The 20,394-nt window shown below is 44.6% G+C and overlaps 1 protein-coding gene and 1 long non-coding RNA gene across 4 annotated transcripts in view; one reads left to right on the top strand and one right to left on the bottom strand.

Moving 5' to 3' along the window:
• CALN1 (calneuron 1) overlaps positions 1-11,829 on the top strand; it is a 125,575-nt gene extending 113,746 nt beyond the window's left edge. For 2 of the 3 annotated variants that reach the window (XM_075771554.1, XM_075771555.1), the window contains exons 5-6: positions 1,847-2,000; positions 8,213-11,829. In XM_075771554.1, the coding sequence (XP_075627669.1) occupies positions 1,847-2,000; positions 8,213-8,340 (282 nt within the window). In that variant the 3' untranslated portion in view covers positions 8,341-11,829. The remainder of the gene's footprint in view (positions 1-1,846; positions 2,001-8,212) is intronic. The other variant, XM_075771553.1, reaches the window with a different exon arrangement.
• A 30-nt stretch (positions 11,830-11,859) lies between these two features.
• On the bottom strand, positions 11,860-19,361 carry LOC142604526 (uncharacterized). The gene is made up of 3 exons (XR_012838388.1): positions 19,345-19,361; positions 15,869-16,161; positions 11,860-13,608 (listed from the first exon to the last, which is right to left on the bottom strand). It is a non-coding gene; the product is annotated as an uncharacterized LOC142604526 (long non-coding RNA).
• Positions 19,362-20,394: the final 1,033 nt, after the last annotated feature.

The raw sequence follows: 20,394 nt of genomic DNA, 5'->3' as shown, positions 1-20,394 counted from the left end.
GCAATCAGCACTGCAGGAAGCCAACCGGGAGGGCTGCAAGCCCTGGGCAGCCTCAAGGCACTCTGCAAACCTTCAATAATGACACCATCTGACACCGCTGTAAGGCAACCATATGAATTAACCCCCATTTCCACACCTTGAGTTGCCAAGAGAAACGATTTTTGTGATCATGCTGGTTGTGAAGTACACAGCTGCTTGATTTTACTTGCTCTTTTAACATTAAAGAAAGCAGAATACGGGTGGTGAGATTTCCTCATGCACAACAAAGCAGGCTGGAAATTTGTGACTAAATACCGGGGAGATTTGCAATCCAGCTTTGAATTGTGCAACAAGGAGCCACTGGTGACAATTGTGCACTTGCTATTTTTATCTGGGCAGCATGAACGCTGAATCCCTGAGGAACAAGGACAGCAGCAAACCCACCAAACCCACCAGACTTGCCTTTCAGAGAACGCACCTGGGGCAAAACCAGGAACTTTGGCTTTTGCCACTGCTGACCACTATTCTACAGATTTTCTACACCAGTTTTTTGATTGTGCAGGAGATAAACAAATAAATAGAAATGTAGAAATCAGCATTTCTAAGGATAGATGGATAAATATATGAATATATATGAATGTGTGCAATATACACACACAGATATGCATAAATATTTCAGGGTCCAGATTTAATCAAAGTGGACTTATTTTTCTTAGTTAACCACTTTGAGGATTAATGATTTTGCATCTATGTGATGGGGTGTGCAGCAGTGGTCAGGGAAGACAACCTTAGATAACGCACTGAGCAGCTCAGAACTGATAAGGTTTGTCCTGTCCTTATCAGGCTGGGGGGAAAGGAGCAGGAATTTCTTGCTGTACCATTTCCAAAATGCCAGCTGTGCAATCTGATGGCACGCTATCGCCGTGCTCTCAGTTGCAGAAGCAGGCACAAGTTTGCATAGCCTTTCCTCCACTGCAGCATGAAGCCAGAGGTGTTTGGCCTTTCTGAATTTTCTTGAAGGTGGGTATACAAGTCTTGGTGCTCACTGTTTGCTGTAGGCAAGCCTGTGTTTTGGGCTATAAGGCCTGAGAGTTCAAGCTGCTATTCAGAGGATGATCATCTGCAGCACAGAGAGAGACTCAGGGTGACTCAGAATATTTAAATCCTTCTTTACTGGCTGCACTGATGGCTCAGAGAGACTCATCTCCTCACCTGGCACTGCAAATCAGCCAGTGTGAATGCCCTCTTTTCTATGCCATTAGCAGATATTAATACCACAAACCTTATACATGTGCAAAGTTCCTCTGCTGAAAAATGTTCATTTCAACATATTCTGCAGGAATCATCTGGTTTTAATATCTGGTGTGTGTAAGACAAACATTTACTTACTGGATCTGTAGCAGAAGTCAGCTCAAAGGGAAATGTTCTCTGCTTGTGCTCACCACACAGGCACAGCTGGAGAGTTAGAAGGGAAAAAAGAGGCAGAGGCAAGGTTGTGGCTCATGTCAAGGTGTAAGAGCTACCAGGGGAACCTCCCAGGGTTTTATCTCTGTTGGGATGGCCAGGACTGATACCGGATTGCTGCATCTCCAGCCTGGAAGACTATGCCTGGCATAGGGCTGTGTTTCTCTGCTGCTCTACCAGCATTAAGTAAGCTGGCAAGAGCTCTAGCAACATCCATTTGCAACATTCACACTGTTAGTGCTAAATGAACCCAAAAGAGCAAAATTTGCAAAGTTATATTGAGGTGCTGAAATGAGGTTGGAAAAAAACACGAGTAGGGAACTGCAACATGCCCACATGCCTCTTCCTCCAAGTACCGTGCCTGTTACTGGTGGCTGAGTCTAACTCGGTCCTCTTCCCACAGTTTGACATGCAGAGGATAACACTGGAAGAGCTGAAACACATCCTCTACCACGCCTTCCGGGACCACTTAACGATGAAGGACATTGAGAACATCATTATCAATGAAGAGGAGAGTTTAAATGAAAACTCCGGCAACTGCCAAACAGAGTTTGAAGGTGAGAGAGAAAGTTTCTATGTTTCTTTACAGTTATTCCCTTTCTGCCATGTCTGTAAAACTCACTCTGATCCGTGACATGCAATGGGCAAGGATGCACGGAGTTAGCATGGAGTTATTTTAAAGTTAGTAGCAATGACAAACTTAGAGAGAGCTGCCATTAGCCTTCTTCCATATGGTCTAAGTAAAGCTGATCCTGTTTCAGGCAGGAGAGTGAACTAGTGGGCACTTTGCCTTATGGCCCTCCTTTCTCTGATGGGATTCAGGCAGAGGGATGTGCAGCCCGTGCTGAGGTGAGTGTCTGAGACAGACTGGATTTCCCTACAGAAATATGCGTATGTCCCCCAGCCTGCCGTGGAAAGACTTTATTAGCACTGGGTCCTGCCCTAGCAAGCTGTGTTAGGCTCCACCAGTTTTCTGTTGTCTTTCCATAAACAGGAAAGATCTTCTGCTCCGGGTTCCCAGGGAACAGCTGGGGAGAGTCCTCTCTCTGCATTGCAACACCAGCAACAAGCAGACATGGTGCATCTGCACCCTACTGCCCTGCGCACCTCTTGTTCGGTGCTGTCGGGACCACTGGTGTGGACCTGCAGTGTGCTACACAGGTACACCCCAGGACAGCTCAACTCAACGCGCGTGAGCGTGTCTGCAAGATCAAGGTCTAAGCAATCCTCAGAGGTAGCTAGAGAAAGGGAAGCATTTGCTTTGGCAGCTGCTGCTTGACACAGCGTCCCCTCAGCAGTGCCACAAGACCACAAAGAGATCATCAACCAGGACCAGACACAGCCTCAACTTTTACAGTGGATTTTGCACTTTGAACGGAGCTGATGCTGGCAAGAACATTCCCCATTTCAAGCCACATTGGGAGAAGCATTTTCTTGGCCAGAGGAACTTGTGCTGCTCTGAAGCATTGCTGGTTGGAACAACTAAACAGATACAAATCATCTCAAGTGCAGAAAAGTCCATGGAGATACCTACAGAGAACCTCACGGTTTGTGCTCGTCACCCTGGGACAGCTGCTGTGCTTTCCCACCCACAGCAATGCCACTTTATATAGGCCATTTTGGGGAAAATTCTGATACTCTGAGGAGTCAAATAGCCTCTGAAAGGGCCCCAGGCAGAGACACTGAAGTGTCTTTAAAACAAATTAAAGAATAAACATATTAGTGCAATTCTTAGCCTGGATAATTAACGGGATTCGGCAGCTATATCCAGCACACTCACCCTCTGCTAAATACTGCAGAAAAGATGTAGAAGAGCACAGCTGAATTTTAAAAAGCCTGCAGGAGGGAGGCAAGCAGCAACGCTCTTCAAATCGAGCCAAGCAACATTTTTTTGTTCCTCCTGGAGAGCAGCAGGGAGGAAGAGATGCTTACTTACATGAATGGAGTTGTTAGTCCCCACTGACCTGCTGATTCAGTGGAGACATGCGCCAGCTGTCACCGCAGCGAGAGGCATGCAGGCTTCTTTCAGCTTCAGTACTTGGGTGAACTATCCCAGTTACAAAAAAAAAAAAAAAAAGGGTCCGAAAACCTAAATGCTCAGCATCTCATTTTGGAAGTCCTAGCTTCCAAAAGTACAGCAAGAACAGCTTTCCTCGTGGGATGTTGGCATTGCTGGTGCTAGGCAGAACCTAGAAGCAAAACAGACCCTTTTTTAGATGTTGTTAGAAATACACACACACACGCACAAATCCACCAGAGAATAAAGATCAACTGAACACTGTCAACAACGATGCAAAGTTTTGTTTCAGGTCCCAGAAGAAAGGGACGGTTCTGGTCGATGGCAGTTCTGACATGAGCATTTCTCCAAGGAAAGGCAGGCTGAGAGCAGGTTGTGTGCCTGCAGCTCTCCAGGCTGGACGTGCCATTACCTGAATGACCCACTTGTGCCCTCGGCGTTCCCATTTCCCAAACACTAAGATCCCTCCAGGGCTCAAGAACAGAAATTGCAGGGCCTCATGGCATAAATCAATGGTGCTAAGGGATACCTGTCATGAAGGTTGGACAGCATCTCAGTCTAGCTTTAAATGGCTGTACAGAACTGTCTCCATGTAAGTCACCCTTTACTTGCTTCTTAATTAGTGCAGTGAAGGAGATGCTTTTTGGATATAATTCCTCAAGCTTATTTTAGGCGCTACCTTGGGATGAGAGGAATTGCACCTTAAAAAGCACCTATTTCTTTCAACTGAAAAGTAGCCTAAAGCGATTGGCTTAGAGGCTTGCATCTATATCTAATGTGCATTTCATCCGCCTCATTGAAATGCCTTTAATTATGGGTAGGAATGAAGCCAAGATGAGCCCCGATGGTTTGCACTGAGATTTGGGAATGGCTCCTAGGGGAAGAGACATAGCAGATACTTTCAGCAGTACCTTGCTGAAATGGGGGATCTCTGCTCATTGTCACCTCTGGGTATGTTCCTGCCTTCAAAGAGAAGCCCCAAAACCCTTCTCTGTCCTCTGGACACAGACATCTCCCCTTCTCCATACCTCGGGTTAGCCGACTCAGCCCCGCCAGGTGCTAAACAGCATTGTGCACATAACATCGCCATCGGTACAAATATGTGCAAATTTCTCTCATTCTCACAATTTTGCCATCTTGGCTTCTTGTCATAATAAGGTCTTTACAACTATGTAATATTCTTCTTATGTCAACATGGACAATATACCTTATCTCTCTCTCCCACACTCATATACACACACAAAACCACACACACGCTTTAACACAAATACAATATTCATATTATGGCCAGTGACAAGTCCAGGATTTTGTTCAGTTCAATCTGAACATTAGAATCATTTGCAAGATGTCAGATCTAGGCTTACATTACAACTTTCCCTCCTACACATTTCTAGGGGTTTTCATTTGCCGCCTTCTTGATGAAGAGCAAAGCAATGAAAATGCCCAGCTCCTCAGTACAAGCAGCCCACACCAGCCCCAATGATAAAGAATACAACCAGAAGGGAGGCATGGTTATGTCTTCAGCCTTTCTCTCAATTTTTATTAATGCTTAGGGCAGGAGAACGAAGTTGAGAGCTAAGAAGAGTGTATGTTTTTATGAGAAGAGACACAAGAAAAGGACAACTGTTTGCAGCGACATTGTACTACCAAAAAATTATAGCACAAAAATCATTTGTCTGGCAGGTCCCTTTATCCAAACACTCACGACATTAAGCTCATGGCAAACAAGAGTGCCAGCTGGTTACGGTGACCCGTGCTGTCTGCTGCCGGTATTTCATCCTCACCCTGACACTCAAATTAACTGGATGTACAAGAGCTGCCGCAGCTCCCCTCCCTGCTCCCCCCAGACGAGCACTACGAGCATCCGCTCCTCCACAACGGGCTTGGGAATGAAACACTGACCTCTTACAATGAAAGTTACTCTGTCCAACCAGAGAAAGGAAATATCACTCACCTTTGGCAGGGTTATGACAGAAGCCACTATAAATACACTGTAGCTGTTCATGTTAGCAAGCCTTTTTCTGCAGGCGAGAAGGCTCTCAGTGCTTACCCTGACCATCTCAAACCCACCGTGGGCATCGTGACCAGCCCAGCAGCCACAGCCAGTGGACTGATGCACCCTGAAACAGGCTGGACCCATTAACCTCATGTTCTGGTGGAGAAGTTAGAGCAACAGTAGCTCTGTCTCTGCTACTAGTGACCCCATGGTGAGTCCTCCTCGCTAGTCTGTCCTCTGCACATTGAGAAGATGAAGGACGACCCAGCTTTGATTTGTCTTTGCTTCTTGAGACCTCATTTACATTTGAGAGCCTGTGAGTTGCTCTTCCCCTAAGAAGGGGCCAGGACATCTCCAGAGGAGCATCAGGCTCTGACCATGTTCAAAGAATCACATCACATCTAAACCCCAGCATGTCCCATGGGTATTAAAAGTTCCTGCTGGCAACCAAATGCAAAACAGATCAAGCATCCAGCCCTGTGACAATGCTAGCTATGGAAACCAACAGGAAAAAAGCACAGATGCCCTGCTCAAAGGATTTATGAATTTGGAGAAAGGAGAGAAGTAAGGGCAAAAACCTCACCAGTTAGCAGGGGAGGCAAATGGGTCTTCATATTTAAGAGGGGAATTCTCAGAGCAGCACGTAGTTGTGTTCACAGTGAAGAAAGTCAGTAATTTCAGCTGCTTTGTCTCCCTGTGGATTGCAAGGGGGCAGGGGAACTGTCATACTCATGTTCTTGCTGGAGTAATTCCTGCTGAGCCCCAACCAACAGCAATAGGGTCTCTCTGGGTTTGCAGCAGTTCTACATTTCAGCACAGATCTTTCCCCTTTCTTCTGGAGATATGTGGTATGTTGTTTGGCTACTTGGTGTACCTTCAGTCAGTAAAGGACAATAATGATGACTTACCTGGATCCTGCTGCTTTGAAGCTCTATTTTTACTCGATGGTATTACAGAAGACCGAAGAAATTGTTCAATTCAGGAACGCTTCTGCAAGAAACACTGAACATGCTTTACTCTTTTCCTTTGAATAAGAGCCTTGCCATCACAAAAAGCCTTGGCCAGTCTTTGACTGCTGCTCCCAGTCACCGTAATCAGCACCAGAGCCCCACACTGAATGGCAATGCTGACTGCGATGGCTTGTGTCACTGGTTTGTCTGCTGGCTGGGAGCGTTTTCAAAGTACAGAAATAATAGAAAAATAAATAAAGAAATAACTAAAGCTGTGATTTAACAAGCTTTTCAAAGTGCCAGGGCATCATGCACAAAACCAAGGAACCGCAGTATTGATTCTGTGTGCATTACAAAAGCAAGCAAAGGCATCAAGGAGTAGAGCAGTGCAAGCAGAAAGCAAGTAATTTAGGAGAGCTGCCGTAAGGGGGATTTCATTATCTGCACAGAATATAGAGAGTCCCTTGGAGCGCTGCTAGTGCAGCTTTTCCCTGCCCTGGGCAGTCTGGCTCAAAGTGCTGCCTAACGAGGGCTCCGTGTGCCTTTGGCGCTGAGCTGGTACTGGGGACTGCGTGGGAGCTGGGATTAGGACACGGGCACTGCTAAATCCTGGCCAGGGGAGGTGGGGGGGAAGGTGAAGCAAGTGTTCAAAATGCAGCATCCAGTGCTCCCTCCTCTCTGTGCAATGAGGTTCAAGCCTGGATCAGAACCAGGTTTTTTTCCATATATTCTAAAAACATCCTCCTGGACTTTTCCAAATACAGGCACTTAGAGCCTTTTCCTGGTTGCATTTTAGGTTTATTGTCATTCTGAGCTTGTTGTCAACCATCTGAAAGTCTCCCATCATCACAAGTATCACCATCCATGAGAAACAGGCATCCCTCCTCAGGCCAAAACAAGACTGCCCATAGCAGCAGTGCAGAACTATCCATCCCGTGCGTGAGGATCTTCTGGCGCTCTGTGGTTATCTCGGGGGGACCTTCAGAGCCTTCTGAGCAGATTAATCTTCATGGTACCCAAATACCACGTATTGTTCTAATATTCATAGGTAGGGAAACTAAGACGGAGGCACGAACTGTCTTTAGCAAGTCATAGCATGAATCTTCGTTGATGAACTTTTAAAAAAATAAAATTAAATAAGTCAAACGCTAAAAATCCCAACTCTGTCTGCATTTTAACTGCCACAAATTACTCTAACCTCTTTCGAGGTTGATTTGAGAAGGTTCTTAATAAATCTGATTTTGCTCGGGCACAGAAAACTTAAAGACAATTTGAAAAAATTACTAACGTACTGTGGATACTCATGGGAACTATCACAGTGGTTTTTTAAGTGTTACCAGAGAGCACAGCTTGAATGTCTACTCATTCCCAGTTGACCTGTAACTGGAAAAACCTGGATGAGTCTAAGGGGATTCACAGAAAACCAATATTAGTGATTAAAGAAGTTTAGAGAGAATTTCATGAAAAGCTTAAAAGAAATACACAGATAAACCAAAACACATCTACAAGCATTCAAAGGGTTTAAAAGCCAAGGTGAGAGAGAAAGGACTTCCTGCAGTATGAGAGGGTGGTCTGTTAGGACAGTTGGTTTGGAAGCAATAAAAGGTAAGGTGAATTATTTGGAAATGTCCCATCAGGGAGAGGTAAGACTTGGCCAGTGCAGGGGATCTCTGAGGTGTGGACTAGAGGGTTATTCCAAGGTAATAATCAGAGGCAAAGGAGGGTTTCTGGGCTCAGCTGATCCTGGTGGAAAGCAAAAACATTACTTTGGTTGAGCATCTCATCTTTCCCGTGTCTTCCCTGCAGTGCACGCCCAGAAACAGAACAGACAGACCTGCGTACGGAAGAGCCTTATCTGCGCATTTGCCATGGCCTTTATTATAAGCGTGATGTTGATTGCGGCCAACCAGATCCTGCGGAGCGGCATGGAGTAGCCTCTCGCCATGACACTGTGAACCAAACTGACCATGCATGCGCATGCCACCGGGTGAGCTTCCCCCGAACCGACTCTCACGGCAAAGAGACAGAGGCAGGCAGATAAAGCACTATTCGACAAGGAGCCTGAGGCCAGCAGCGTAATGTGTCTTGTGAATCAACTACATCCTTTTTGGCAGGGACATAAAAGGGCTGTCTTAATGCTTTAAAGGTTTTGTTTCCTAATGCAATAAAAAAAAAATAATACAGGAGTCCCGAATTATTGCTTCAAAACAGCGATGGTAACTTGGAAGAAACTTTCACCCAGCAGCCTGTTTTGCAGATTTAAGGAGGCATAGCCTCATGACTTGCTGCAGCGGGGCTGTCTTTTAACCTAGGGGCCGACTGACTATTCCGCGTAGCTCTCCACTGGGCCCACATTCCCAGGAAGTTGATCGTAGCATTGCCACAAGCAAGTCCTGTTCGTTTTATTTCATGTACTTCAGCTACACTTTGTTTTTCCCTTATGACCATGCCTTTGAGTTTACGGCATTAGAGGGGAGCTAGAGCATCCTTGTACAGTATTTTCAGAGTAAAAAAAAGAGGAGAATTTGCCAGCATCATACAAAATTTCTATTTTTCCTTTATAAACGCCGCCTTTGACACAAGACTGTGGGGTAGCATGAGTCTGCCATTTTTTTTTTCTGACCGTGAATCAGGGCTTGACAAGCACCACCCGTTTCCAAACATGGGCATTTCTGAAATTTGTGCACAGTCTTCCAACCGACTCTGCAACCACCAGCGCCAGTTAAAACGCCCTCTATTTGGTCCCGTCTGCATATTCAACAGCATTTGCTTTCCAGCAGTTTTGCCCTTCTTCTATATTGGTCTTCAGTAACCTTATCTGAGACGAAAATCATGAGGAAAAGCTCGGAAGAGCTTTCCTTCCCTCTCCTCGCCTGCCCAATTTTTATTTATTTCATTTGCCCTGTTTGTAATCTGCAGTGGAACCTTCGTGTCAGACACCTTCTCGTCGGAGAGGTTGTGTTGCTGCCTACACGGCAGTGTGTGGTTTTGACCAGCCAGCTGCTCCGGTCCCTCTCAGGAGTCATGCCACCACCACCACCACCACCCCATGGGCAGGCTCCAAAGAGGGTAAGCTGAAAATCAGACTGCAGCAAGAGAAGAAGGAATCAAAGTAGAGCATACCGCCATATGTTACGTAGTGTGTCAGACTTTCAGATCCTGCGAGTGTTAGTTATTTTTCCTGGAAGAGATTTTAATGAGCAGCAAGGACAAGATGCAGCGATGCAGACTAGAGACACGACACGTCCCGCAGAAAGTGCAAGGACTGGGTGAGCCTGGAGTCAGGATTACATCTGAAAGCGTATTTCCTTTTAAACTTGACACAAATCTTTGCATTTACCTTCAGATGAACTGTGCACCTATGTGTCACCCCGGGAGAGATCTGGTTTCCTTGTCCTACCAGAGAGGTTTCCCGGCTGGTGCTCATGGAGCTGACGCAGGGAGCGCTCCTGGGGAGGTCCACGGAGGCACCTGGGCACTGGAGTTGCGGTGGTTTCGTCCTGCCAGCTGGGCGAGCTCCAGAAACACCAAGGAACAGCGAGGTCTTGCTCCTGTAAATGCAGATGACTGTTTCCTGTGTCACAAGATGGGGCAGGACAGCTCCCCAAGGGTCTGCAAACCACGGGCTTCCCTCGTCCCACACAGCAGCCATCGGCTTAAACCTGGATCCATCCCAAAGACTCATTTCAGGTCTTTCTTTGATTACAAGTTCGATCGGTAACATTTAATCTGTATTTTGTAGTAGCCTGATTTGAAAATTTGCTTCTCGTTGTTCTGTCTCCACCCCTTTAAACTTGTGTCATCACTTTGAATTTTGCCTTTAGGTGTGTGTCTCAGTCGCCCACCTCCACATTGTTGCCATTTTCCTGGTGCTCCCCCTCCATCACTGAAGACGACAGCCGTCTCTTCCAGAGCAGCTGAGTTATTTTTTTTCTGCCTTTCACAAACACACACTTCTGTATTTCTGTTCTGCTGTGACTAATAGAGGTCAACTGCAAAATATTCCACAAAAATTGTTACATCTCCCAGAAGATGGAGAGATTTATGTTTGCAATAGGGCAGCAGCAGATTTCAAACCAACAGCGGAAAATCTTAGGCAAGCTCTGAGTGCAGGATTCGCACTGCTGGGGAGCCAAGGCGCGCACCCAGCACTCGCTGCACCGGACATTGCAGATAACGAGCTCTGAGATCATTTTAAGGGAACAAACTGTCATGCACATTTTTAGGTCTCAGGGGCATGTGAAAAGGTGGCAGCAGCAGGAGAAAAAAGTCTAAACATTACTTGCCACTGAGTAATAATTATTAAGATTTCTTTTTTTCCCCTGGGACTGTGGTGGAGTGAATGCAGGCAGCAGGGGCAGATGGCGATGGAGTGGAGAAGTGGGCACCGACCCACCAGCCCCACACGGCAACGGCAGAAACACGAGGCAGAGCGGTGCCTCTTTGCTGAGCCCAGACACACAAGCTAAAACACATAGACCAGGCATTTCTCCACATCCTTCTCACTCATCTGACAAATAATACCAGGCAGACTCCAATTATAGCAGCTACCTTACGAACGAGATGATCTTTTGCATTCCTTTAAGCTTTCTGGAAGGCTCCATAATTTCTACATGCATGCTCCATAAAAACCTTTGTAAATACAGTCATTTTTCAGTATAATTCTTCACCTTGAAGCTCCATTTGTAAAATCAAACCTGTTATTAATATATCGGTAAAAGCCATAGCCTGGTGTCAGTAGAGTTCCTTGCAAAACTCCCCACTGATTTTACTGGGTACAGGATTTGGGAGGGTTTGGGTTTGCTTTTTCTGTAAGGAACCCAATTTATCTATTATGAATCGGTGTCATGTCTTGCCAGAGGTCTCTTTTTCCATCCTAGAGCAGCCTTTCTCCATCTACAGGCGTCTTGAAGAGGTCCTTTCTTTAATCAGTCAGGCTATTCTGATAGCTAGCAGCAATGCAGGATGGATCAGGCCAAGCCATTTCATCCTTTCCTCTCCCCACAACCTTTCTACCGACACCCTCCCATCCTTCCTCGCCAGCAGCATTGGACCCATGTCTCTTACCTACCTTCCTGGCTCCATTTATGTAACATCCATTTACCTTTTTTTTTTTTTTGTCTTCTACACAAGAAGGAAAAAAAAGGGGGGCTTTTTGTTGCTTTTACAGACAGTAGGTAAAAATAGAGCAGTAAAATTTTGATTGGAACCTGATGGCAAAAGCTTAGAGGGAAGAAAGTAGAAGAATCAAAGAAATAAAAATAAAAAACCCCACATCCCTTACTTTAAGGAAAAAAAAACCTATTTAAGTGCTAATTAACATACTTTAAAAAATACCCAGACTGCAGCAGTGCTAGGTAGAGCTGTCAGAAAAAAGCACTAAACTTATGCTCTTGCCAGTTACATGAGAATTTAAGTGTCTTTTCAACACTGCAATTCTGTATGAAAAGGATATTGCTATGGCAACCCTCGCTGTTCGTGACATGTGTGCCACCGTGTCGGAGCGACACGCAGCAATTGCAGACGTGCTCCCAGCCAAACCAAGGATGGACAAACAGCTCCCAACAGCCCGGGACACCATTTCAGCCCACAGATTAGCAAATTATTAGCAAATTGTGAGCACCCCAAAGACAACTCTGTTGGCTTAGCCACAAAAAAAATGTGTGCAATTTAAAAGATTGACATGCAGGGAAGGCTTCAAGATGGGCATGATTATTTTAGTTTGAGAGAGGCTTTGGTTTGGGAGCAAGTGAAATCAATGCAGCATAAGCACTGCTTGACACAGGCTGTCCTGTGCTTGTTGAGAACACTTTAGGCAGGTCCTTCATGGAGGGATCGATCTCTGATGGGAAGGATTTGGGTTACTGCTCCTTGCAAGGCACTGGGCTGCATCGCTGATAGCCATTGACTTTGACTTTAACCACTGACTTTAACTTTGAAGGCACATCCTGATTTTCTGCTCCTGGAAAAGCCAACGAGGGAACAGCAGGTGTGTGGTATGCTGAAATACTTTGGAGGCCACAGAGAAGCGAATTGCAGCAAAAGCTGCTGAATAAGCATTGCTCACCTGGCAGGTCCAAAACCATACCATAAGGTCAGCCAGAAAGAAAATCACAGCTGAGGAGTTACAGGGCACGACAAGGGCACCATGGTGGTGGAGGTGGCCCTGGGGAGCAGGCTCCTGCCCACAACAGGCTGTGCCACCCAAGGACTTCGTTGGGGCCTCACTCTCTTGACAAGTCCACTACTGAGAAGTAATTTCTTATCAGAAGCAGTATCAACAGTAATTAAAGAATTAAACAGGGTGGACAACTGGGAAGACTTGGCTTTGTTAGGGAGAATTTGGTCCTCGTGCTGTTGGAGTTCATAGAGGACAAAAGGGAGTTGACAAAGAAAAAGCAATTCTTTTTCATGTTTGATGGGTACCCACAAATATGCCCGTTACTGTTAGCAGTCACCCTGTCCTGGTGAAGATACTCACAGACCCCCCAGGACCTGTGAGCAGAAGGGTAAGAGACCCAGCTACTGCCCCTGCTCCGAGGTGAGCTACAGCTGAATAGTTGGGTATCATCTGGTGATTTGGAGAGATTTCATACAGACTATTCAGTGGTTATTGGGAGCTCACATGTTCGGTATGGTGCACTGGTAGGGCTGGACGTTGGTTGCTTTACATGGGAGACTTCCCGCAACTTTGTAAAAGAAATCTATGTGTATATACCCACCTCTTTAAGCTGGGGCCAAGTAAATGGGGCTTTTTGGTCCTTCTCCTGTAAGAAATAGGAGAGCAAGCAAGCAAATCAAGAAGAGGTAGAAAGCATTCCCAAGGATGCTACTCTGGACGGTTAAAGTCTGTCTGACAGACTTGGATAAGCAAAGTGCTGACTGGTAAACACTTTTTTTTCCATGGAAAGCATAGGAATATTCTTTCAGAAAAACCACACTACATCTTTCTGCCTGCTGCAGAAGACCAAAACATCTCCTGGGACACCCGGAGGACTGTGATGGCTGTCTGAGGTCCAGTGCTGGCTCTGCTCGAGATGGCACGCTGCTTTGCAAGGTGCCTGGTACAAAGAGACTCTCAGTTTTTTCCATGAAAGACTGTCTCCCCCCGCATCGTGCGCACGTGCGCGGAGCAAGCAGTGCTGCAAAGGGCTGTCATCTCACAAAAGCAAGAGGTGCACAGTCCCGAGTCAGACTTAGATCTGCGAGGAGAGAAGCAGTAGGAGGAATACATTAAGATCAGTAAGAATGAAGTTCCCTATTTTATCCACCCGTGTAATAAATTATTTAGTTTCTGCTTTATGGATGACTATTTGAAAGAAGAAAAACCAACTCTTCTAAAATGAGAATCTGATGAAGTATCTTTTTTCTTGGCTCTGAATCATGCTTACATTCCACAGATGAAGATGTACAGAACTTGCTGGTTTTCAATCTATTATTTTACTGTACTGTGTTCTGACAGTGCAATTACATTTCCCTGGCATCGCTTAAAACCTATTACTTTCTCAGGAATTTAATACAAAAAAAGAAAAGGCTCACAACATTTTCATCTCTATATACTGTTGGTTGTTATCAGGACTGGATCATGTTTTTCTCCAGTTCAGGTAGGATGTTTTAGGCAGCTCTAGGAACTGTAGAAGCTTCACCAAGAGTAAGATAGACAGAAAATCTGACAACAACATTTTAATTGTAGTACTCCACTCCTACCTCTCCAGTGGCAAAAGTCTGAAAAACTGCCTCAGTTTGGCATCTTCATTATGAAAGAATTTCAGCCCCAGAAGCTAGGAGAAGAGGGAGAAAGGAGAAAAAAGAAATCGTCTGGATCTAAAGATCAGTACTTGACAATTTAATAATGAAAATACCATAGTTTTTTTTTATTATTATTACTATTTTTTGTCAAGACAGGCCAAAATACTTTGTAACCTTGAAGAGCATTACTAAATGAAATTTCCATTTTCCAACCAATTATTTCCTACAGCTGTTCGTGGCCGTCTTTGCCAGCATCATGAATAAGCAGCTTCAAACACTGCTATTTTCACAAGGCTTTAGGTGAGAACCATAATACAACTTTCCTTTATCAGCTGGTCTTCTGCCTTCATCAGCCAACAAGCAGACATTTGACCACCCCATTTGAAGCTGCTGAGCTCACTCTAGCAGGTGCCCCTCTGGTCTTGCCAGCGCTCAGGCACGTCTTGTCTCTCTTGTGAGCAGTCCCACTAAACCCAAAACGTGCAGCTGATGTGTTTGCAGCATCAGGCCCCTGGGTTTGCCATCTGACAGCAATCTTCGAATAAATGCCTCTATATTCATATTGCACCAACCCAAGAACGGTATTACATTTTCTACCATCTCTTTCAGAGGAGCCAAAGTTATTTCAGCTTCGTGCAGCAGCTCTTGTTTTCTCAGATTTTAATCGGGGTGGGGGGCGGAAGAGAGATGAAGTTCCTCTTGGACTCCAGGGTAAATCAGAAGTAACTCATTAGAGTTAATTGGCTTGAACTGGAATAAGCCCAGAATCCAGCCTGTTGCCATTTAATCCATACTAGGATCTACGTAATCAATGCCTCCTGATTCATCTCTAGGAAGTTCTTCACTAATGCATGCATCTCCTTTTTGTCACCATTTCATCCCTCACTTTTTTCAAGCTGTTTACCATTCATTGTTAAAAACTGACCATTTTTTGCTTGTTAACAAAAGACATGGCATTTTAAAGACAAGTCACAAAGTCAGCAGCATAATGGTAAAAAAAAAAAAAATCCACACACACACAAAAAACCCTTTGTACAAAATACTGTAAATATTAATATAAATTAACTTGGCATGCAACTCAAATCCTATGTTATTGCAAGTTACCAGAGTGTATAAAGACATGTATAAAGGAAAACCGAATGCCATATGTATCGGCTGTTTCCTCTAACCAAACACTACTGTAAATATATAATCTGTATAAAAAGATTTTAATTTTACCATTATTTATGCAATAGAAATAAAGTTTTTTTTTCTTTTGATGAGGCATGAAATTTCTTTTTTCCTCATTTTGAAGCAGTCATTGATATTTATTCATGCCCAAGTACAAGAGCAAAAGCTAGATTTGCATAAATTATTAGGACAGAGACCCTTTCTTCTTTCTGAGGGATACATGAACATTTGGGGGTTTTATTTTGCTTTGAAAATAGATTTACATATTTTAAAGCCTGTTACTACCAGAAAGAGCTCCTGGCTGAATAGATGCCTTGACTGTTCATAGCTGGGATCAACGCTTCGAGAGCGACACAGATGCACAGGACTCCTCAGCATGCCAAAGAGAGGAATTGAAGTTCTCCTCTGGAAGTGGAAGTCAAAGCCACAACTGGTCCTGTTGGTGGGCACCACATGCAGATCTCAAAGAGAAAGGTCAGACCATGCCATGTGCTCTTTTATGGCGCTTGCTTAAAAACTCAACCCCCCTTTTCTTACACCTACCAGAGAATCAGAGCCTGTTTCCCTGAGCTCAGATGGGCTTGGGTCCAGTGTGTTGCTTCTGTGAAGAGGACATTGACCACAGGTTTTAATCCTCTCTCTTCTGCTGCCAAGGCTCTGTACATGAGAGCTGCTCTATCAGGCTGAACTACACTCGCGTATCCTGAAGAGCAGCTGCTCCCTTGGCAAATTGAGATCTCTTCATTTCATTGTAGACCATTCTCCACAGCTGTCGGTCCCGTGTGTCCTGCAAGCCATTTGGCTGGAGAAGATGAGGATGAGCTTAACGATTGTCCCTAAAATTGATTGTAGGTGTGCCTAAATTAAAGCCTAAAAGGGAGCAGCTGATGTAGGCAAGTCATCTTCACCCAGATGGACCCAAGTCACAGTGGTAGGACTGCTGGGACAACCAGTGCGACCCCCAAAGCTCCCACCATGCTCATAGACAGAGAACCATCTCTACCTTATGCTTGGAAAAGAGCTGTGACACTTTCCCTAGACCTGACCATTTTTGCAAAAATATAACATTTCTGATTCCTTCATTTAAACTCTGAAAAAATGAGTAGTTTTCCCCAGACAATGATATATATCACAGTTCATTTCATGGGCTTACATTATTTATTAATTGCAACCATTTGGACAACAGCCTGGCGGCTCAGATACTGTTCCTTATTCCTGGAACCACCACAACTTTAGGTATGAGCAATTGTCTATGCATGGATTACCACTGAAAAGCAAGTGATGCAGGAAACATGTTTACAAAATTTGTGATCTAATAGTTTAAAAAAAGATACTGTACACTCTAGTTGACCTCTTACATTATGTAACTGGAGAGCGTTTTAATGAATGGCTTAGGAATGAACCCGAATTCGTTACAGGAGTGAATCAAATGCATTGTAGGAATTCCTATATATTTATCATAGGAATTAATGAGTAATTGAAGAAATTCTCTGCTGGAAGAAGAACCTTACACCACTCAGCTCTCCTTTGAAAATAGTGTTGTCACGCAGATCATTGCATTCAATGTCCTCAAGGAAACCACAGGTTTTTACGTTGTATTTCAGGCACCAGAACCATTTAGAAATTGAAATCCTCTGGCATCATTGCTAGTACATCCCTCTCTGCCCATCAGCCCTCTGCGAGGATAAGCACTGTGCAGGGCGGGTTAGTGTGATGCCATTGGGAAATCTTCACTGACTGCAGGGAAAAAAACAAACTTTAAAATAGAAAAACACACCATGTTTGGACTGAGACCAAACTGCTTTATCCCACCATAAAGAGCCCACGAATACGACCACTGTTCCAGCTCTACCAAAGCCTGTTAAACTTTCATGTTATTTGAATGCTCTCCATTCAACAGAGAAATACTGGTGAAGGATGCCACCCAAAAGCCCCATCCTTCAGCTGTGCCCCATGGGAGGTTTCAGGTGCTGCTGCTGTGGGAGCGGGCACCAGCAACAGGCAGCAATGGCTGCGCAGGTCTAATCCAGCTCCCAGGGAGTCGGTGGAAACATTCCCAGACTTAGTGGGATTTGGATTAGGTCATTGTACAGCACAGTATTTCACACCCTGGCTCTTTGCTTTGTTTAAATGGAGACTGGCCAAGGCCTCAAATTTAATTACTGAAATACAAATACTGAAGAAATAAGGCTTTCCTTCGTCTGAATGAAATTCAGGCATGGCCCCATCTAAAACCTCCTGCTATCAATGGGCTCCCCAAGCTCGAAACTCCCAGCAGAGTGTCTTTGGTTAGACACAACACTTTCCTCCAGGTAGGTACGCTCTGCCCATGACCCTGACGGCTGGTTTTGTTGCTAGGATCTCACCCGCTCAATATGCACTTCTTCCTGATTAGCATCTATAGAAAGTATTTGCTAATGCAAATCCAGAGGCAGTAATTTATTTGGTAAAAGCTAGTTAATCCTGGCAAGGCTTTCCCGTGTTAAGTATAGACTAATATCATCTTGTTTTAATTGCTTCTTTAAGAGTTTCTCAAAAATCAAAAACATTTTAATTAAAAAATTCACCAAGAGTATCTTCCAGATCTTTTCCCATTTATTCTTCTTCCCACCAAAATTATCAGCACATTTGTTAAGTTCTAAAGAAAGTAATTACAGCAGATGTTGATCGCTGCTGCTAGCATTGAGATTGCTGAATGCTACACTTGGGCTCCCAACATTTACTTTTTTGCAACTTTCTGAAACAGAAATTTCCATTCTAGGTCTTTTCTCAGAAAGGAGGCTGTCTATGCAGGAGCTGGGATGCTTTCATGCCAGCTGCTAAGGGTAGGGGAAATTTGGAGGGGAGAAGGGGGAAGAAAAGAGGAGATACAATTAAGGGACTTCTAGGGATAGAGAGATTTGAATCGTAGAATCATAGAATCATAGAATGGTTTGGGTTGGAAGGGACCTCAAAGATCATCTAGTTCCAACCCCCCTGCCATGGGCAGGGACACCCTCCACTAGACCAGGTTGCCCACAGCCCCATCCAACCTGGCCTTGAACACTTCAATTTGGGCAAGGAACAGCAAGGACTGGCTGAAAGCCATTTCATTTTACCTATGACACCATTTGAAAAGAACAAAGGTCCTGATCCACCACCACCTCCACAAAAGTCAAGATGATAAATCCACTATAAGTGCCACCAGCACATGCAATGTTACAACAGTGTGGAAGCATCAGACTGAAGATGCCAAGTGCACACCTGCCACACTGTAATAAATGTCTTTTAACCCCAATTTCTGTCTAGATTTCCACTTGCCCATAATGAGCTGGCTTTAGAATAAGCTGTCAAAAATAGTTCACCATAAAATGACAGAAAGCTGAGATAATCACAGGACAACCATACATGTCACTACAGACAGAAATCCAATGCAACAGCATAAACGCAGGTTCAGCAACCTGTAGCATGATGCTGATGGTGAGGGCAAGAAGATTTTCAGTGTCCTCAGCTCAGAGACAGGGCTGCAAAACTATTCGAGGAGCAGTGTCTCCACCTCTGCTTTGGGAAGAAAAATAGCACCCAGCAGTACTCCCTTAAATGTTTGTTGATGGTGGGGTACTTCTAGGTATGAGCTAAAATTACAGGCAAACAGAGAAAACTCTGGAAGACAGCCATCTGAAGTTGTGCAAAAGCTCCAAATCTTCTTTCTCGACATCACAAGTTAGTTTCACAAAAAATTCAGCTCTCTGCCTTCAGCCCATTGGTTTTCAGCCTCTGTCCTTCTGAAGCCATCAAGTCTGATCTGCCAGAAAGGTCCTGCTCCACTGGAGATGCCAGACAAATCCCCTGTAGACATACAGACAGGCCTCACACGGCTGGTTTCGGCACATCAGTTAGTAGTCAAAGTTCATCACATCTTATAGAGCAGAAGCTGTTTTCTGCAGCACTGAATTTCACACACACAAATCCTAGGGCAAAACCATGACTGCTGCACATACCTGGCACTCTGGGTCTCTCATGCAGGAAGGGTCACATACCTGTAGGAAGTGGTGAGGCAGGAAAGGCTCAGGCGGCATCTGAACACCCGGTACAGCAACCGGGGCAACGCAGAGATCTCAGAGGCATCTCAGTCCCAAGGAGAACACGACCATGAGCATGGCTGGTACTGAGTCGTTTCCTGATATGTGAGGTTCCAGCCTGCAGAGCATTTTACAGAAAACATTAAAAACTTCTGAAGTGAAGGATTTTAAATGGAGGGGCTGAGAGACCCCAGCGTTGGCAGTACGAACAGTATCGCTATAATAAGGGTAATCATTGCATGTTATATGGAAAAACCTCTCAAGTGATTGCTGTTTGCAGAGACTGATTAAACAGAAATTAAACTCACTTGCATGTTCGGCAAGATGTGTGAATTGAATAGCAAGAGCATCCGTCTTTCCCATTGGCTGCGTGGAGCGTTTGGGGAGCTCATCCCACAGCCTGGCATGTCCACACACATGGTCTGCTCTGCACCTTCTGGACCAGCACCAGCAACCTTGGCATCTGCATATTATTGAAATTAAAAGAATCATGTTCACTTACATAGAAATTATCTCAGACAGGGTATTGAACAAGGAATTCATCGGCCTCAGGTTGTTCGTGGAGGAAGAATGCAGCTCCCTGTATTGCCACGGCCATATTACCACTTAACGCTGCTTGTCATCATTTCATTTGACTTCTCTAAATTCCTCTCCATATTGTGTGCCCGGGATAGAATAGAATAGAATAGAATAGAATAGAATAGAATAGAATAGAATAGAATAGAATAGAATAGAATAGAATAGAATAGAATAGAATAGAATAGAATAGAATATTTCAGTTGGAAGGGACATACAATGATAATCTAGTCCAATTCAGGGCTGACAAAAAGTTAAAGCATGTTAGTAAGGACCATGTCCAAATGCCTTTTAAACATGCTTGGGGCATCGACCACCTCTCTAGGAAGCCTGTTCCAGTGTTTGACCACTCTATGAAGAAATGCTTCCTCAGGTTCCTGGCAATGCACTGAGTGCTCCATGTGCCTTTGCCATTAAGTAACCAGACAAACC

This window comes from Balearica regulorum, chromosome 19 (assembly GCF_011004875.1).
Source record: "Balearica regulorum gibbericeps isolate bBalReg1 chromosome 19, bBalReg1.pri, whole genome shotgun sequence".
Classification (NCBI taxonomy): Eukaryota; Metazoa; Chordata; class Aves; order Gruiformes; family Gruidae; genus Balearica; species Balearica regulorum.
Note: the sequence above shows the minus strand (reverse complement) of the source record. Positions and strands in the feature narration are given on the sequence as shown.